At 38.9% G+C, this 16,699-nt stretch overlaps 2 protein-coding genes across 4 annotated transcripts in view; one reads left to right on the top strand and one right to left on the bottom strand.

The window, feature by feature from the left end:
• The window catches only part of GIGYF2 (GRB10 interacting GYF protein 2), a 78,017-nt gene that overhangs the window by 24,805 nt on the left and 36,513 nt on the right, over positions 1–16,699 (top strand). For all 3 annotated transcript variants that reach the window (XM_082320519.1, XM_082320518.1, XM_082320517.1), the window contains exons 6-7: positions 5,013–5,124; positions 5,718–5,758. In XM_082320519.1, coding sequence (XP_082176645.1) covers positions 5,013–5,124; positions 5,718–5,758 — 153 coding nt within the window. The remainder of the gene's footprint in view (positions 1–5,012; positions 5,125–5,717; positions 5,759–16,699) is intronic.
• KCNJ13 (potassium inwardly rectifying channel subfamily J member 13) lies at positions 11,261–13,309 on the bottom strand (the record flags this gene model as incomplete). The annotated part of the gene is made up of 2 exons (XM_082320521.1): positions 12,758–13,309; positions 11,261–11,883 (listed from the first exon to the last, which is right to left on the bottom strand). Exons 1-2 carry the CDS (start codon positions 13,233–13,235, stop codon positions 11,261–11,263), a joined length of 1,101 nt encoding a protein of 366 aa, XP_082176647.1. The 5' UTR covers positions 13,236–13,309.

The following is a 16,699-nucleotide window of genomic DNA, read 5'->3' as shown; positions in this document are numbered from 1 at the left end:
CAAAATTGTATATTTTTTCATAATTATACATGTCATATTCTTGTAATTCAGGACTTTTGTTTTTAATAGTTATTTATGAAAAGTTCAGTGTAGGAGTGTTGATGTCTAACTTAAAAAAACTAATATGTTGCTTGCAAGTAGCGAGCTTTAAATGCAGTTCTGTTTTTTCAACTTACAATGAAAAGGACTTGGAATTTCTTCGAAGTTTGTTCACTAAAGGAACTGCTTCACTTAGCGGCTGGAAAACATTTTTCTTTATTGCATTGCAAAATTCCTGGGTTCAAAAGGTTATCTGGTGTTTTTCATGAACTTTACATCATTGTATGCAACAAAGCTGCTGCTGCTGCTGCAACAAATGCGGGCTTCACCTTTACCAAAACAAGATAACTGTCTTGAAGTGACTTGCACAACAGTAACTTCAGGGAAGAATTTGCATGTACGATTAGATTTGTTAATTAAGTTTCCTCACTGAGGCACAAATCACAGAATCGTGTTCCAGCATTTGGGAGCGCGAGAGGGAATCTGTCTGATTGGCAAAGGGAAGAACACATGAACTGCTGGTAGGAAGATTATTGTTAAAACTCTAAACGTGACTTCCCTTATCAGTATTTAAAACTACAACATAACACTCAGTAAATATTTTCTCAACAGTCACCCCAAGTCTTGCTGACAATGATTGCACTTAGCTGATGTGAAAATGATTACTGTGTGGAAGTTGCTTTGATTTTTTTTTTTGTTTACAATTTTTATGACTGTGCTGAAATACAACTCGGTGTTACTGTTAAAAAACATTTGCAGTCTGCAACTGCCACACTAATACTGTATGTGTCTTGTGTGGAGACATAAATCCACAACATTTTATGTAGTTCTGAAGTTGTATTCCCTAAAGAAACCAAGTACTTGCACGTGACCTTTTTTCTAATTGACTTGTTTTCCTGGGAGCTCCCTGTGGTGTGCAGTTAAGCCCTGTGCTTTGTGCTGGCAGGACTGGAATGTCAACATTCATCAATAAGAGCCTCAGCCGAGGAGAGATTTAAATAGTCCTGGAATGGGCTGTAAGCTTACAGACACCTTGTTTTGTAGCTGTTCTCCTTTTTGTTTAAGACCCTTATGAAGGGTACTTTGCTTCTGATTAGAACTCTTTCCCCTCCCACCCTCTTTCCCCTTTGTAATCTGTCTTTGCTGCTGTTGGAAAGTGTGTCAATGGTGTGAAAGTGGAAAGTTCTCATACCTGAACAGCAGTAGTTGAACTACAGTTATTTTGCTCTTCCCACACAGTATTATGGCTATGATCATAGGTCCTAAACTCCAGTCATGCTGTAATTTCAAGAATTCGCTGCTTATATTGTTGTGGTTTTTTTTTTTGTAATGACAATTAGAATGACGGGGTTTGCTGCTTTTTACCCTCTTGCTTGTGTCTTGTATTTTTTTACTTAAATTCAGGCTTGTCTGTTTTTCAGGTTAGAGACTTTTGGCTGTTATGATTACAGTATCCAGTGGATTGAGGTCCTCATTCAGAGGTTTTTAAGGAATTAATGAAATACAAATGATACAGCTGCTCCATTCAGTTCTTAAATGGAAGGGTTTATTGACATCTATTGACTTTGCATTCAATACTTTGTGCAACATCTACACTTAGAAAGTCTGTTCCTCATGTGCCAGGCATTTTTTCAGAAGTGGCATTCTATTTATAATAAGCATGTTGTTCTAGATTTATTAGCCACAAAAAAGCCAAGTGCAGAAACAGAATGGTGAACAGCGCGCTTATATGTGCAGTTTTATCCTCTCTGCAAGCATTTTTCATATGTTCTGTTATCACTATTAGCTGTGTCCCAGTGTGCACTTTCAGGTCAGGCTCATCTACGTAATACTTGCTGAATAACTGACTTTGTACACCACAGTTTTCCTTAACTAGCTGCTAATCTTCTGTAGCTTGGTAGGATCTGTTTTAATGCAGTATGCTGCTCACACAGTGGTCTACTTGGTTTCTGCTGGAGTCGCACATGTCCTGCTACTGGGTACTGTTGAATGGGCACATCTTGTTCCCGTACCTGGACAGTGCGCCTCATAGAACGCAGTGGAGGAGGGTGGCAACGCAACCAGGGCAAAGGTGGCTTAAATCTGTCCTGTCTGGTACTATGTGCTGTCAGTACATCTGGGAGTTGAGTACCACGGCCCCACAGGCAGCCTTAAATTGAATTGCTAAGATCATGTGTTTGGACCTTTTGCAAGGTTATCTTTTAATTCAGACCATTTCAGTGGCTGAGCACAACTGAAATACTGACGAACCGTGACAGAGAGGGGGGTAAGTGGAGAGAAGTTTCTCAGGCTGTTGTTTCACATACTTTTAAAGCTGCCATAAGCCATGCTACTGTTAAAACAAATCTGATTCTGTTCTTCTTGTACAGGATGTTTGCTTTATATGCTGATGAAATCTCCCATATCACCAGCCTTTTGGCTCTGCTAGTTGTGTGTCTGCTATCAGTAATCAGTGTGCATTCATGCTTGCTCACGCTGTAAGGGGAGCACTACAAATGTTGCTATCACTCGCTGTAAGAAACAGAAAAGGACAACCGGTTTTGTTTCTGCTGGAAAAGTGTATGCAACTTTCCACCTCCACTACCTCAGAGACACGAGATGAGTCAGTGCCTTCATTCTGTTTTGACTCTTGCCTGCCTGTGGCTTTCTCTTGTGAACTGCTTTTGCTTTATTATCTCCTGTGAAAGGAAGGAAGAGTGCTTTCCTGTAGTGAAGAAACTAGGCAAAGATCATCGTTGCATGCGATGCTTAAACCTTCCTGGGCTTTATTTGTGAAGAATAACAGCTTGGAGTCCTCTTCCAGGATCTTAGGGCACCCGTAATGTCTTAAGTGGATAAACATTTTGCTACTTTTGATGTTGTATCACATCTTTACTGTTTCTTGCCTTTGCAATTTATTTTGTGCTAGTGACTATGGTCAACCTTGTAGTACCAGACTTGCCATAGTGAAGGTATTCATGTTTCTAGTACAGTCATAGGTCTGATACTAATCTCTCCTCTTTTGCCTTGAGTGCTCAGTCAACTCCTCTGTCTCCACCTGAGTTTGTGTAAGAACAGCTATGCTGAATCAGGCAAGGGCTTGTTTAACTCAATAGTCTGTCTCTAGCAACAGGCAAAAGAAGACATGTTGTGAAGAGAATAAGGTGAAGAAGCATCACATATGCTCAGCTTCCAGACATATGCAGCTCAGTGTATTTCCTGAACCAGATGTGGTCTCTGTGTTTACTAAATCTCAGTGTTGTTTATCTTATATGAGTTTATCCAGTCTCCATCTGAACTTAAGCATCCCTAAAACTCTGTGGTAGGGAAGTCTGCATCTCTGTGACAAGGAGGTTTGCCACCAGACTGCTTTGCTGGTGCTAGGAACAGGGTGGTTTTGTCCAAAGAGGATGTTTAAATCCTGTTTCTGAAGCAGAAGGAGAAATTGTACAGATATTAACTTTGTGGCTTCCTTATACGCCCTGCAACCTGTACTGCCTGATACAAAATCAGTGTGTCTTTGAGGAGCCTGGCTGGATTATCTGGGGATCACTTTTCTTTTTCTCTGCCTGGAAAGCAACTTTTTTTTTTTTGCAAGAGATTTGGTATAGAACAGTAGAAAAACTGTTGCAACTGCCTTAATTATTTCCATTTTTTTTAGAGTCTCTTTTCATAAGGCACTGAAATATGGTACAATTCCTTGATGCATCCAGGGGTCTTTAGATTTTAGACATAGAAGCTTGTTATCATTACTTTCTTCAGAAGACTACAGAGGCTGGAGTCTGTTCTCAAGGGGTTTATTTCCCATTTCATTTGGTCATTCTGACTTATTCCTCTGAATCCCTGGCCATGTTTGCACCTCATCCTTCGAGGTGCTTGTTTTCTTGAAGCCAGGAAGAGAGAAATACGAAAGGATTGAGGTTTGTGATAGTTTCACAGCCAAGAATTCCCTTTATCAGGTGCTTTTTAGGTTCTTGGACTTGACTATGGAGGCTGCATGTGTATGTAGGAAAGGCATTATCCTGCCAGCCATCTGATTGATGTGTTTCACTTGTTCGTCCTCTTTCCGTGAGATCCTTGAAATGGTAAGTTAGCTGATAAAAAAACCTCCCATTTCTTCTGCTGTAGCACTTTGTGAAGCAGTGTTATCTTTTGTAGATCTGGAAACTTCACCCCAGACATTAACCTAACTAGTGCTGGAAGCTATCTTGAAGGTGCTGGGGATGTGTGTGGGTGTTGTTTTTCTGTTGTGTTTTTTCTTTTTTTTTTTTTTTTTTTTAAACCAAACACCCCGCGCCTACTCAGACACTTGAAGATGTGCTTCAAGATGCTTGACTTGAGGATGCATCTGTAACTTTTTGGCTTGAGGCTTGATACTTGGTAGCTACCTACAGAGAATCATTTCTTGAAAAAGTGAGAAGGATAATTTTTATTCTGTAGCTATTGGGGTTCTTCGTGCTGTCCTGCCTATATCCATCCTGTGATCCTTCTTTTCTCCTCACTCCTCCTAGGAGAGATTTCTGCTGGGAATCACTAGAACTTAGTAGTGGTGAAGCTTCCTTCTCCTTTATTAACCTTGACAGCAGTAATTATGACTACATCTGCAGTGCAGTACTATTATACTGGATTCCGCTGTTAAAAGCAATCTGATTTTTATGAGTGTAAAGTACACATGTACTGTGTGGATGTTGTGTGAACAATGCATCCTTGTTTGTTAGTTTCTGTTGGGTAAGTATCTGTTTCCTGTGTTTTTCTGCATAGTATTTATTTCAGAATCGTTTGCCTATTCTGTCTGATCTTGTCCTTCTTGATAAGAATTTTTACATAAGACTCTTTCTTCAGTCTTTGTTTCTTTTTCCCTTTGCCCCAGATAATTTCACTGGGGCTTAAGACTGCAAGATTAGTTCACAGGGACACCAGGAAAAGGAAACCTACCTGATTCTTTCAACTTCTATTATTATTTGTACAAACACTTGTGTTTTTTGTCTTTTCAGGCAGAGGCCGAGGAGAAAGCGGTTTCTACCAAAGAAGTTTTGATGAAGTGGAGGGTGGATTTGGGCGAGGAGGGGGCAGGGAAATGCACAGATCACAGAGTTGGGAGGAAAGGTAACAGAACTCTAGCCCTTAAAGTTTTTCACATACATCTGCTCAGCTTCCATTTGTGCCTCTTGACTTCGTAAAAATACTTTAGGAAAGGTGATTAGGTGTATCTGTGAGCGGAGTGTCTGAATTTCTAAAATGGAGTCAACACAGTAATGTTTCTAGAAACTCATGAGCAAGTAAAAAGAGCATTTTTGCAAAGAATTTTTCTTCTCAGTTCCTGGGAAGAAGGAACTACTTTACGAGAAGATAAATTATGACAGTTGCAGTGGAAATGATGGGTGAAAATATGGATTGCTAAAGGATTCACTTAAATTTTAGCCCTCTGCATTGTTGATAGTACTTAGGGTCGCATTTCAAAACACACCTAGATGCCAAAGGCTGTGAGCATATCAGAGTTCCTGAAAATTTCAGTTATCACTTAGACCTTTAAAGATACTGTCCATCAAGCTCTGATTTTAAAAAAGCCCTCTACCAAGTAAAAAACAAAAAAACAAACAAACAAAAAAAACCCAAGCCAAATAAGCAACCAAACCCATACCTAAAATGAGTGCAGTAGTTCCAAAACCTTATTTGAAACTTCTATTCTGCCTTTCTAGGGGAGACAGACGCTTTGAAAAACCAGGGCGAAAAGATCCAGGTATGGTTTTGTTACTGTATGGGCAGAAAATGGGAGGGAGGAGCAGGGTGTGTTTTGGGGAAGGGACCTATACGTACATAAACCTTTCTTATTGCTCCAAGTATACTGTTGATACAAGATTCATGATACTGTGCCAGGTTACCTAAATGTGTTCTCAAAATGTTGTTTTTCTTATTTTGTGTTCTTTTCACTATTAGACATTTAAATGCTTTAGATAAGAAAAATCTGCAGTAAGTAGGTTCTGTTTATTCAATTAAGATGTGATGTCTACAGCTGGAACTAAAGTCCTGTATCTCTGTGAAAGGAGTCTGTACTGATTAACAGGTGTGCTGTGGCAATATGCTGTTTCAGTGCAGCTTTTAAATATTCCTGGCATGTGCTGTTTTCGTACCTAGGACTTCTGGACCATGTGAACTGTTAATTTTTTTGAATGCTTGCTAGTGTGAGGTAGATCCCAGCAGCAATGTTCTGAGGTTCCCATGCTGATGGATTTACTGTCTGTCAAATTAGTTTAAGTCATCATCCAAATCTTCTGTTCATTCAGATTATCATCTGGTCCCCCTCTCTGCCATTCCTCTCCTATTCTCTTTAGTAAATGCTCCACACTGGCCACGTTCAGGCAGAATACTGGATCCTTAATCATGATCCAGTATGTCTGGTTGAACTTTCAGCTGAACTTGGAGTGCGTTGTCATCTTGGAGATGGAACATATCCATTTAGGTAAAATCTGTATTCTGAGAGTGGTAAGAACATTCAAGGAAGTTCTCCTCTATCAATTGGTTATATGGTAACTGCAGTGACTTTCTGCTTCGTGTGATCATGCATTGATTGTTCTCTTGTATGACCTTGCTCTTTCTCCCTGGCATGTTTCCACATGCATATGCCACATCTGTGCTTAGTGAGTGGTTTTGTACTAGTAAAAGCTTGCTGATAATGAGTCTTGTCTTTTTAGGACCCAGAGCATCTTTCGGTCTTTGCTGAAGGAGTCTTGGCTAAATATCCTCCTTAGTGAACATACTGATAAAGCATAGATCAGGAAAGACAATTGCAGGTTGAATTCCAAGACAAACAAACCCAGAGAGATTCAGTTGCAATTAAAAGTTGACAGGAATGTATTTTAATCCCTGCATTTTTTACAAAAGACAAACGGATGTAAAAGTAATATCACCCACAGTTAATTCAATTTTATTTATTTAGCCCCTTCCTGTTCTTCTGATAAAATTACAACACTTCCAGATCCAGACTATAGAATGTACCACATTTCTGATTAAGACTGTGATAAAAATATTGCATGTTAGTTTAGGATGAGATGTGTATCTCAGTTGAAATAGAGAAGAATTTACAGGATGCAAGATGTGCTTACTGAAGCTGACTTCTGCCTGAATATTGGGGGTTAATGCTTCAGCTAGTATAGCATGTCTTGTTTGTAGCAGCTGCTAGTGATCAGGAATTTGAAATGCATCTTCTGTGAATGATTTTCCAGAGAAGATGGTGTCCCTGTGTGCTTTGTTGGAAGTCCTGGTTCGTTGTGAGGAGGGGTGGTGTGTGTTTATTCTCAAATAATGAAGCTTTCTGTAGTACCTGATTACTCCTCTTAAGTTTCTTGTTCTATTTCTCTTCTAGTTTGATCTTACTTGGCTAAAAGCTCTGTAGCCCATTATGACAGAGGCAAGAGACCTGCAATCTTTCTGAAGTTTTGATATTAAAAAATTGTTTTAACAATAGTAATTTATATTTGCATATCGCTATGTTAGAGATTAATGTCTCAATAAGAGGGAGGATCACTTCTCTCCCCTTTACCTTCAGAGAAATAAGGTGGAGAGCACAAAACTGTCAACAGAAGATGTTGGTCTGTTTTGACTCAAGCCTTGATTAATGAACAAATAGTTACTGTTATGTAAAGGCTTTCCAATGACAAAATATTGAGTGTGAGATAGGGATACCGACGTGCCAAAAGAAGTCGCACCTTAATACCAGGCACTAGTATACCACACAAAGCAGTGGAAGCAGAAAGATCAAGGAGTGAATTTACATGCAGTTTATGATTTGGGATAACATGCTTTAGCAGGTGCATATATTCGTGTCTTAATAGTGGTTAAACTCCTTAGTTTAGGATTTTATTCTCTAACTTTATTGTGCTTCAGTTTTTCTTTGCTCTTTCATAGGGCCTTGGATTAGCCTCAAATTACATAATTTACTGAGTTGCCAGCTTTTTCATATTTTTTGTTCTGGGTGATCACACTACAGAATTAATAAGAGATCAAATATTAAACTCTTCTGGGCATTCATAATGGGTGACAATGCAAGAACCCTTCAATTAAAAATCATGAGATTAAAAAACTAATAGATGTTTAACAAAGAATTACTTCTCAAATATGATCAATATGCTGTTCTTAAAAATTAATGATTGCTTTTTCAGCGCTCACAATAGTTTCCAAGTTCACATTTGACTGATTCTCAACATAAACAATATCTGTTCCTAGTTTCAGTATGCAAATTGAAGATGCACAAAGTATTTGTGAGTTTCTGTTGAAGATTGTCACAGTTCTGACATACTTCATTGAGAACCCAAATTGCTTCTGGAAGGTTGAGGCCATTAGCAAAGAAAATGAGCAAGTTGTTTTCTTGATCACGGCTGTCTTTTAGAACTGCACAAAAGCTGCTTAATTTTCTGTGCAGCCTCTTGACTAATACCAGCTTAGTAGCTGAGGGGAGTTGATGAGTTGCCAGCAATTACACGCTGGTAGTAAATAATTGTAATGTAGATTAAACAAGACATTTAGTAAGTCAGTTGTGGAACCTGATTGAGTTCTGTTTAACATGTATTTTTTGGTTAGGTTAAGAAGACTTGAATATAAAAAGGGTGTTGAAGTGACTGTAAAAAGGATGTTGAATTTCCCTGAATCGCACTTGCCCTTGCTCTGCCTGGCTTGTTTTTCTTCCCTACCTCACTAGCAAGAAGTACATCCAAAGAAGGTTCATCACCAGCTTGCTTTTGCAACGTTAGTCAAAGTGTAGAATGCAATTTTGCTGCATCAGAGCCCATCAGCAATTTTTCTAGGCTTGTATTGCAATTTGGGCCGTGGCATATTTCCAATACTTTATCAGACATCCATGGTTCACCAGTTCTCTGGAACTGTAAAAGCAATGGGGGTGTTTTGTCTACCCCTTGTTCTGCAGCTGTTCTTAAGTAACTACACAGTTGTGTTTGTCTGATTTGCTTCTGTAGTATTCTTCAGCTTTACATTCCAAAATGTAATATTTGAAGATTGCATTTAGTGTATACTAAACATTTTTTTCTTTATACTTGCTGTTGTACCCCCTTTTAAGCCAAATCTATAATTAGAAAATTATTTAAAAAAACAGGACAACTTTAAAGTATCAAGTAATTTAGAAGCCAAACGAAGCAACCCACACTTTGATTAGACATTAATTGAAATTAGAAATAGCTTTATAGCTCTAAATAGTGAGATTACAGTACCATCCTGTAGGGATTATGCATCTGAATTTTAGAACGATTGGTTTGTCTGAGAGTGGAGTATGTGATATATGGGAAAAAAAATACCTCACACAGAATACTGCTTCTTTTACTGAATGGTTATTTCAGACTTGACACAGGAATCTGTTCTATTGCTCTTGCACTGGTTCTTAATTTGTAGGACTCAATAGCTTATATTGGTAGTGAACGTGGAAATAACACTTGCAAGAAATACTTAAAAATTACTGGTACTGATAGGAGGGTGGAAAAGGGATCCTTAGACTGCATATGGGTCAACAGCTAAGAAAAGTAGGGATGAAGGCAATGTAACTTGATAGTGTGTTGTTCTCCAAGCTCCACAATATTTATGGTTTTACATAAAATTAAATTTTATAAAAGAGATTTTGAGAGTATCTGTGATAAAACCAAATCTGTCTGGGGTCTGGAATGTGGGGAGGCAATTGAACCATTTTGGAACAAGAGCTGAATTGCAAGGAAAACGTGGGCTTTCTGCCTTGTACCCCTTCCCTGTGTGAAATGCTTCTATGGGGCTGCTTCCCATTTCCCCAGATCCTAAAAGAAAGTAGCTTTTTGCTGACTTCTTTCAGGTTGTGAACACACTTCAGTTAACAGAGTTTTGGGGCTCAAGAAGAATTCAGTTAAACAGGATCTCATCAGATAATTTGAGACCATTTTTCCTGCTGCAGACCACTTCACTGAAGTTAAAAGGAAGTATGTTTGGTAGTGTATTATGCTGTTGTCAGTGAAAGCTGCTACTTATGCCACCTTGGTTCCTGGGAAGAGTCTTTTACCTTTGAAAAATAACTTTTACTTTATTTTGATACTTGACTGTTCAAGTATGAACATGTAATAGGCACTGCTTTTGGCGAGAGCTTGGAAATAATTATCCATTGTTCTGTTTATTCCTTCGCTTCTTAAATTATTTAGGAGCTTCAGAACAGTGTCTTAATTGCAGTAGGTTTATGAGGCACTTAAATACAGAAGTCTCATGTATAGTTTGTTTTAATTTTTTTATTTTAAAATTGATTCACGTGTCTCTAAATATTTTTGTGCTGTGTGTACAGGCAAATATTGATGTTAAAAAGCATAAAATATGCATGGATGCAGTTCTACTTCTCATGTATATAGTGCATCCTTCTGGGTCAGATCTACTTGAGACAGGCAGCGCAAAGGTGAGAACATGTGGCATGTATGGTCTTTTAAAAAAGTACATTAATTCATTTAGAATAGTCTGTTTTCCACTGCTAAATAATTTATTCAGTGTTTCCAAATATGAAAAAATTTCCACTGCAGCATTTGTCATATACATCAAGATTTTTTGATAGTGTCTTCATAGACCTGTCTTGAAATGAGATGTTTTCTTATTTGGCAGAATGAAGAACTACAGTTAGTATTTACAATTCTGCTTAATAAGCACAGCAGGAGTGCTTTTCACTGCCATGAGAGATTGGCAGCACTTTCTAAGAGTGAATTCAGCCATCTGAAAACTGATAAAACTCTGTGTTCCCAAAGAGTTAAGAGAATAGAAAAATTAGCATCTTGGATGAACGGATTTGCTTATCTCAGAAGTAATGTATTTACTAAATGACCCCATATTGGTTTTGACTGAGATTTTTCTTTTGTATTGTTGTCCATTTTGTCACAAGCTGGTTAATTATGATTTTGGTCAGCTTTAGGAGTTTTGCAGGTCTCTCCTTTCAGGGTCAGTGCAGCTTTAATCATAGTCTGGTGAATTCAGCAGGTAGCTCTTTTAATTTCCAAGAATTAGTACTGTGATTCTTGTACCTGACTCTGTCCTGGGTGGTTAATCCAGCCTCTCCTCAGCTTACATGGTCACACCAGTTCTCTTTACTCTGCATATCATGTTGTAATCGAAAGGATGGGAGTACAAGAGAAAGATCACTAGAAGATGTCAGGCAGGCAAGGAAGGAAGGTTGTAAATGGAACCTGAAAGTTTAATGTAATAATAATTAAAAAAGCACAAAGTTCAAAGTCTGTTCTCTCTATTCTGTGAGGCCAGTCTCGGAGAGCTGGAAGCTGTCGGCGTGCTGTCCATTGATGCGGATCTCCTTGTCAGTCCTTTTTGGACTCTTTGAGTCAGCTGCAGCTGGGAGCTCAGGAATAGTCTTGTCAAAATTCTCCATCTTGATCTGATATTCACCTTTGGCATTGCGGGCTAGCACGGAGGTGAAGCGATGGTACAGCATGATCTCTGAGGGAAGGTAGGATGTTCTCCTTTGACATGTTTCTCCTGTGCCCTCCTGCACAGCTGACAGAAAGACGACCAGCTCAAAATGGTGAGCAGCTTCTCTTTGGAGGAGAGCAGCCAGAGGGCTGGATGGAGTGATTGAATGGTAGTAGGTCAGTGGAAAGATGAAAAAAGGACACTCATCTGAAGTAACGCTGTCTAGGTGGAAGTCCACACTAGTCTGGTGCAGCTGCCCATTCTCTTGTTCTTGGTAAAGTATAGCAGAAATCTGGATGCTAGTCAGTGGGCTGGAGCGTGTGTTGGCCACCTGGAACATAAGGTATGGCTTCCCCTCGGTGTGTGTCACTACAGCAGAGCGGGTGAAGCGGATGGAGAATGCCCGATTCTTTGGTCGGGCGATCTTTGCCACAAAAGCACCTGCATCACGGAAAAGAACAAACTGAACACGAGCACCGTGCCTGGGTTGGTTCCCTGCAGCCTCCGAGCTCTGTGAAACAGTCCAAAGGAACAGAAGCAGGCTTGGGTGGACATGGTCTTTCTAGCCTCAGCCTGCATGTTTGAAAACTGCTAGGGTGGCATCACACTAACCCATTTTTGTTTAAAAAGTATAGCTTTCCTAAAATGCTTCTTTTTCTAAACTATGTTCACTTACTAATATTTGGAGAGTGAACTGTAGCTGTAGGAAGGAGAGTCGTTAGCTTGCCCCGATTTACGGTAATTGGTAATAGTACCTGATCTTGGTGTGCTACCGCTGGAGAAGCTCTTTCTTAATGCACAGTAAACTAACGTGTATTTTTAAAATCTTTTGAAATACTTTAAACCTGAAAATTATTTTTAAATAACTTAAAATACCTTAAAATAGCTGTGACATAAAAATTTTCATTACATCAGGTACTGAGGAATACTTAAACACTGAGTTAAAGATCAACAAAACCACTTCAGCTAAAGTAAACCTTAAAATCAAAAGAAATTTACTTTAAATATTGTAATTCCATGGAAAAAACTTGGAGAGGTAATGGTATAAGAAATAAGTGATTGAGAGTGCTAAGTGGGAATCTGCCACAAATATCGTCCAATGTATAGTGGAACTCTCAAGTCCAAATCTTGATACCACCTAATTTATGTCTTTTGTTAATGAAAGGTGTTTAACTTTTACTACTATACAGCTGAAATCTCATCATCCTTGTAGTGCCTGACTTAATTGTTCTTTCAGATACCAATATGATCACTATTTATTTCTAGCTCCATTTCTTAAATCTAATTCATTTAAAGATTAAATATGAAAGATTACCTGTGATGAAGGCTTCCAGCATGAGCCCCAGGACCATCTGTATTGCAAGCAGTGCAACAGCACTGGGACAGTCCCCGCTTGGGAACATAGTGCCGTAACCAATTGTGAGTTGCGTCTCCAGTGAGAAGGAGAAAGCAGCTGTAAAACTGGTGATGTACTTGACACATATAGTGTGGTTGTCAGGTGGAGCATCATGGTCCAGCTCCAGGTCCCCATTCATCTCAGCCAGCAAATACCAAAGCACTGCAAAGACTAGCCAGTGAATGACAAAAGAAGCAGAAAAGACAAGCATCATCCATCTCCAGCGCATGTCCATTAATATTCCCCATGCATCTCGGAGGTATGCCAGACCTTTTCCTTGGGCACCATCCATCTGGAATGTGCTGTGTCCATCCTTGGTCACCATCCTCAGGTATCTTTGGGTCAGGAGGGGAGCACTGGATTTGGTGTTATTGCTCTCTATCATATCTGTTGTCATCTTCTGGAAAAGAGAAAAAGGGAATAAATGTGATACAATGCAGCATAGTTGTATTTTGCCTAATGTTCACAGTTTCTGACACATCAGCAGGGGTTGAAATACTGCAGCCAACAAAGGAGGGCTTATACATTGCAATCCAGAGAAGATTAAGTCAGGAGCCTGGAGAGGCATTTACCACTGTTTGTGGTAATACTTTGCTAAAAAAGATTAAGTTTAAAAATCTGACGACTTCTCAAATTTTCCCTGCTTAGTTGTTTAAATATAACTTTCATACTTCACCTTCCTAAATTTATGTTTGAGTTGCATGCTTTAATTCTTTAGGGGTGAGTGGGATGGGATTAGGCATACTGTATCTGAAGAGAAACTGAATTTTGTCTGATTATATCAGTTTTGGTAACCTCTGTTTAGCAGAGTATAATAGTTCACCGATACTATTATGAGTACCATTAACAATAGTACTATGGAAATAATATTTCTTCTATTATTTCTCTAACATGTTTATGCGTTTTAGGGGAATGCTGTAGTTTACCTACTAGCCCTTTCAGACTTTCCTAGCTCAGGAAATGACTGCTGTCTGCACCTACCACATCCAGTTAAGCAGAATTACAGTATTCAGGGTAGTGCTCCTTCTGGGAGTCTGAGGCTCTTTATGTAAGGATCGGATAAAAAGAGGGCAGGAGACCAATACTGAAAATATACTGTGACATTATTTGAAGTCTAGTCTGCCTAAGCAGTGTCTTTTTATTGGTGACCAAATAAGACAGCAAGTGTATGGGAATTAGGGGATGAAGGTAGAATTGTAAATGTGGGAAGCAAAATGGATACTTGTAGGTATTTGACATGTTAGGCTCCTTTGTTTACTTTTAAATCTCAAAACTTGCCAAACTTGTCAGAGATGCTGAGTGTCTTTGAAAAGACACTAGCCACTCAAACCCATAAATTTTATAAATACTAAATGTTTAAAGTTCACCTGGGGCAGTTTAAATATGGGTTCATGTAAAATAGAGACTTCATAATGTGTGCAACCTATTTAAAGAAGGTTGTGAGGAAGCTTGTTTGTAGAACAACAGAGGATTTAAAATATATATGTAAATTCTGCAAATTACAATTATACATGGTGTATTTAGTCAATTTTGGTGGTTTCCTATCAATTTTGACTTTTCTCTGAATTATGACTGTTTCAGTGTATAATACAAGTGTACAAACAGACTAGAGGAATTGGATATTTTTCCCTCCAAGAGTGCTGTCTTAGTTTTATCTTGAAATGGATTAGATCTAAGTATCCTGAACTTCAGAATAAATTTATGAAAGGTAAAAATCTTGCTTGTGATCTTTGATCCTGTAAACCAGCAGTTTTCATGACTGTTTACTTGATCTTGATACCAAATTTTAGTAATTACAGAACATTCTCTTTTGCTTTTACTTGTGCTTAACGCATACTGAAGTATGAGAATTGACATCACAGTGAATATTTAGCTAAATTCTCATTTTTCTTTCCTTCTGTAGGTTCTCAAAACCATCCAGCTATTTCTTCTATCCATGCTATAGTCAAAGGAGGTAGATTAGGTGATGGCCTGGGTGGAATTTGGTGGTTTTCCCCTCATTTTTATTTTCCAATTCACATCTCCTAGAAGTAATATTTTTGAAACCGCTCCTTGTGCCAAAGAATACAGTGGGCTTACTGAGATTCTCCTGGTCAGTAGTGTCAGGCTACTTTTCTTGGGGAATTCTGATCATAGTCCATTCAGTTTATAGCATGACCCCCCACCTTCATCTGAGTTTGATCTTTGGTCTACTATATAGCTCTCTAAGTGACAGTTTTCAGTCTTGCTGCACTGTTATGGAATTTACAGTAACCTGAATACAATTTTAAATGCTTCAGGAACCAGCTGATTAGTGACTTGTCTGTAGAGCAGAGACCTTGTGCTAAGATTTAGAAGAACCCTTCTGGATGCCTTGAAGGAGCTGGAAAATGGGCATCTCTGAATGGGAAGGATGACAGGGACCATGCTCAAAATGAGCTGTGGACAGAGTCTTGGTTTTATCATCTTAGAGTAAGGAGTACTCACGAGAAGCACTCCTGTATTTCAGTGGAAAACACGAATAAAATGCCTCTGGGTGTAAACATCATGCATTCTTGAAAAAAAAACACAAACAAACAAGAAAACACAAAACCAAAAAACAAAACTAGTGTATTTGTATAAATTCTCATGGTACTTTGAGGGCAGCATCTGCTTCATAGCTTTCAAGTAATTTGGGTTTGCAAAACAAACATATGCTGTGAGAATGAGTCTGATACTGGCTAATTGGTGACAGAAGCCTCTTCTACAGTGTTAACATACATTAAGTATGTTTTTCCTTTTTCTCTTAATGTGGTGCATTTTTCTTGGCTACGCTTCAGATCTTCCACACATCAATGCTAAGGTAGTGTGCTTGAGCACCATAGACTTTACTCAGAGCAAAATGCTATCAGCATTGCAGGGTCTCAATTTTGTTGGTTAAGGAGCTTTCTAGGGTGGTGATTAATCACCTAATGTTGACTTAAAGCTCGGAAAAAATTCAGTCAGTGTTCACCATCAGGTTGTTTGGGATTTTTTTTTCTATGAGGGAGGATCCATTACTGACAAATCTCGAAGGTACTTGAGAAGGAGAACCTCCATTAGCCCCCAGCAGCACATTTTGCAGCAGTCCTGTGTCTCTGCTCATTGAGACTCCCAGCAGGCGAATTTGCCTGCTGAGGTTAACCAGGTTACTGCTCTGGTCTCATTTGATACAGGCCTCTGATTTTTCTTGTCTAGGACTGTTGAAAATATTAGGTATCTAATTCGATGGCAGTGATAGCACTGGAAGTGTGTAAGCTTGAATTCCAAAACTGTTTTTTTTGCAAAAGCTATTGATGGTTTTAAGAGCCACAAGTCTCAACTTCTTGGGGTGGGAAAAATGGGTAAGAAACTGCAAATGGGCTCTGAGAGCAATGCAGTTGGTTTAGAATAAGAGGTGAAAGAACAACTGCCCTGTGAGAAATAGTTTACTCGGGCTGGAGGATCAGTCCTCTGTATTCTCAAAAGCAGAGTCAAGAGTAGGTGTGACTTTGAATTTAAAAAGAATTGTTGTCTTCTGTCTACTCCTTTTCTTGCCCACTGTAGTAAAAAATATAAATACCTTCTTTCCTTGTTAGTGATTAATGAAGTTGTAGAGTACAATTTGGACCATCTGATCCGATCCCCTGCCCAGCACAGTCATTGATGAAACGGGTTAATGTGGGGACAAACAGTGTACGTTTTAGGAAAGACATTCAACTTTGACTGGAAAAGAAAAATTCTGCATTGTTTGTTGGAGCATACTCATCTCCACTGCTAAATACATACTGTGTTTCTAATCCAGATTTGTCTAACGTAATCTCTTAACCTTTATGTTATGCTGTTTGTCTGGCTTTGCTTTTCCCGGTTCCTGACTTGTGAAAC

This window comes from Platalea leucorodia, assembly GCF_965183815.1.
Source record: "Platalea leucorodia genome assembly, chromosome: 8".
In the NCBI taxonomy this organism is placed as follows: domain Eukaryota; kingdom Metazoa; phylum Chordata; class Aves; order Pelecaniformes; family Threskiornithidae; genus Platalea; species Platalea leucorodia.
This window is presented reverse-complemented; position numbering and strand designations above follow the sequence as displayed.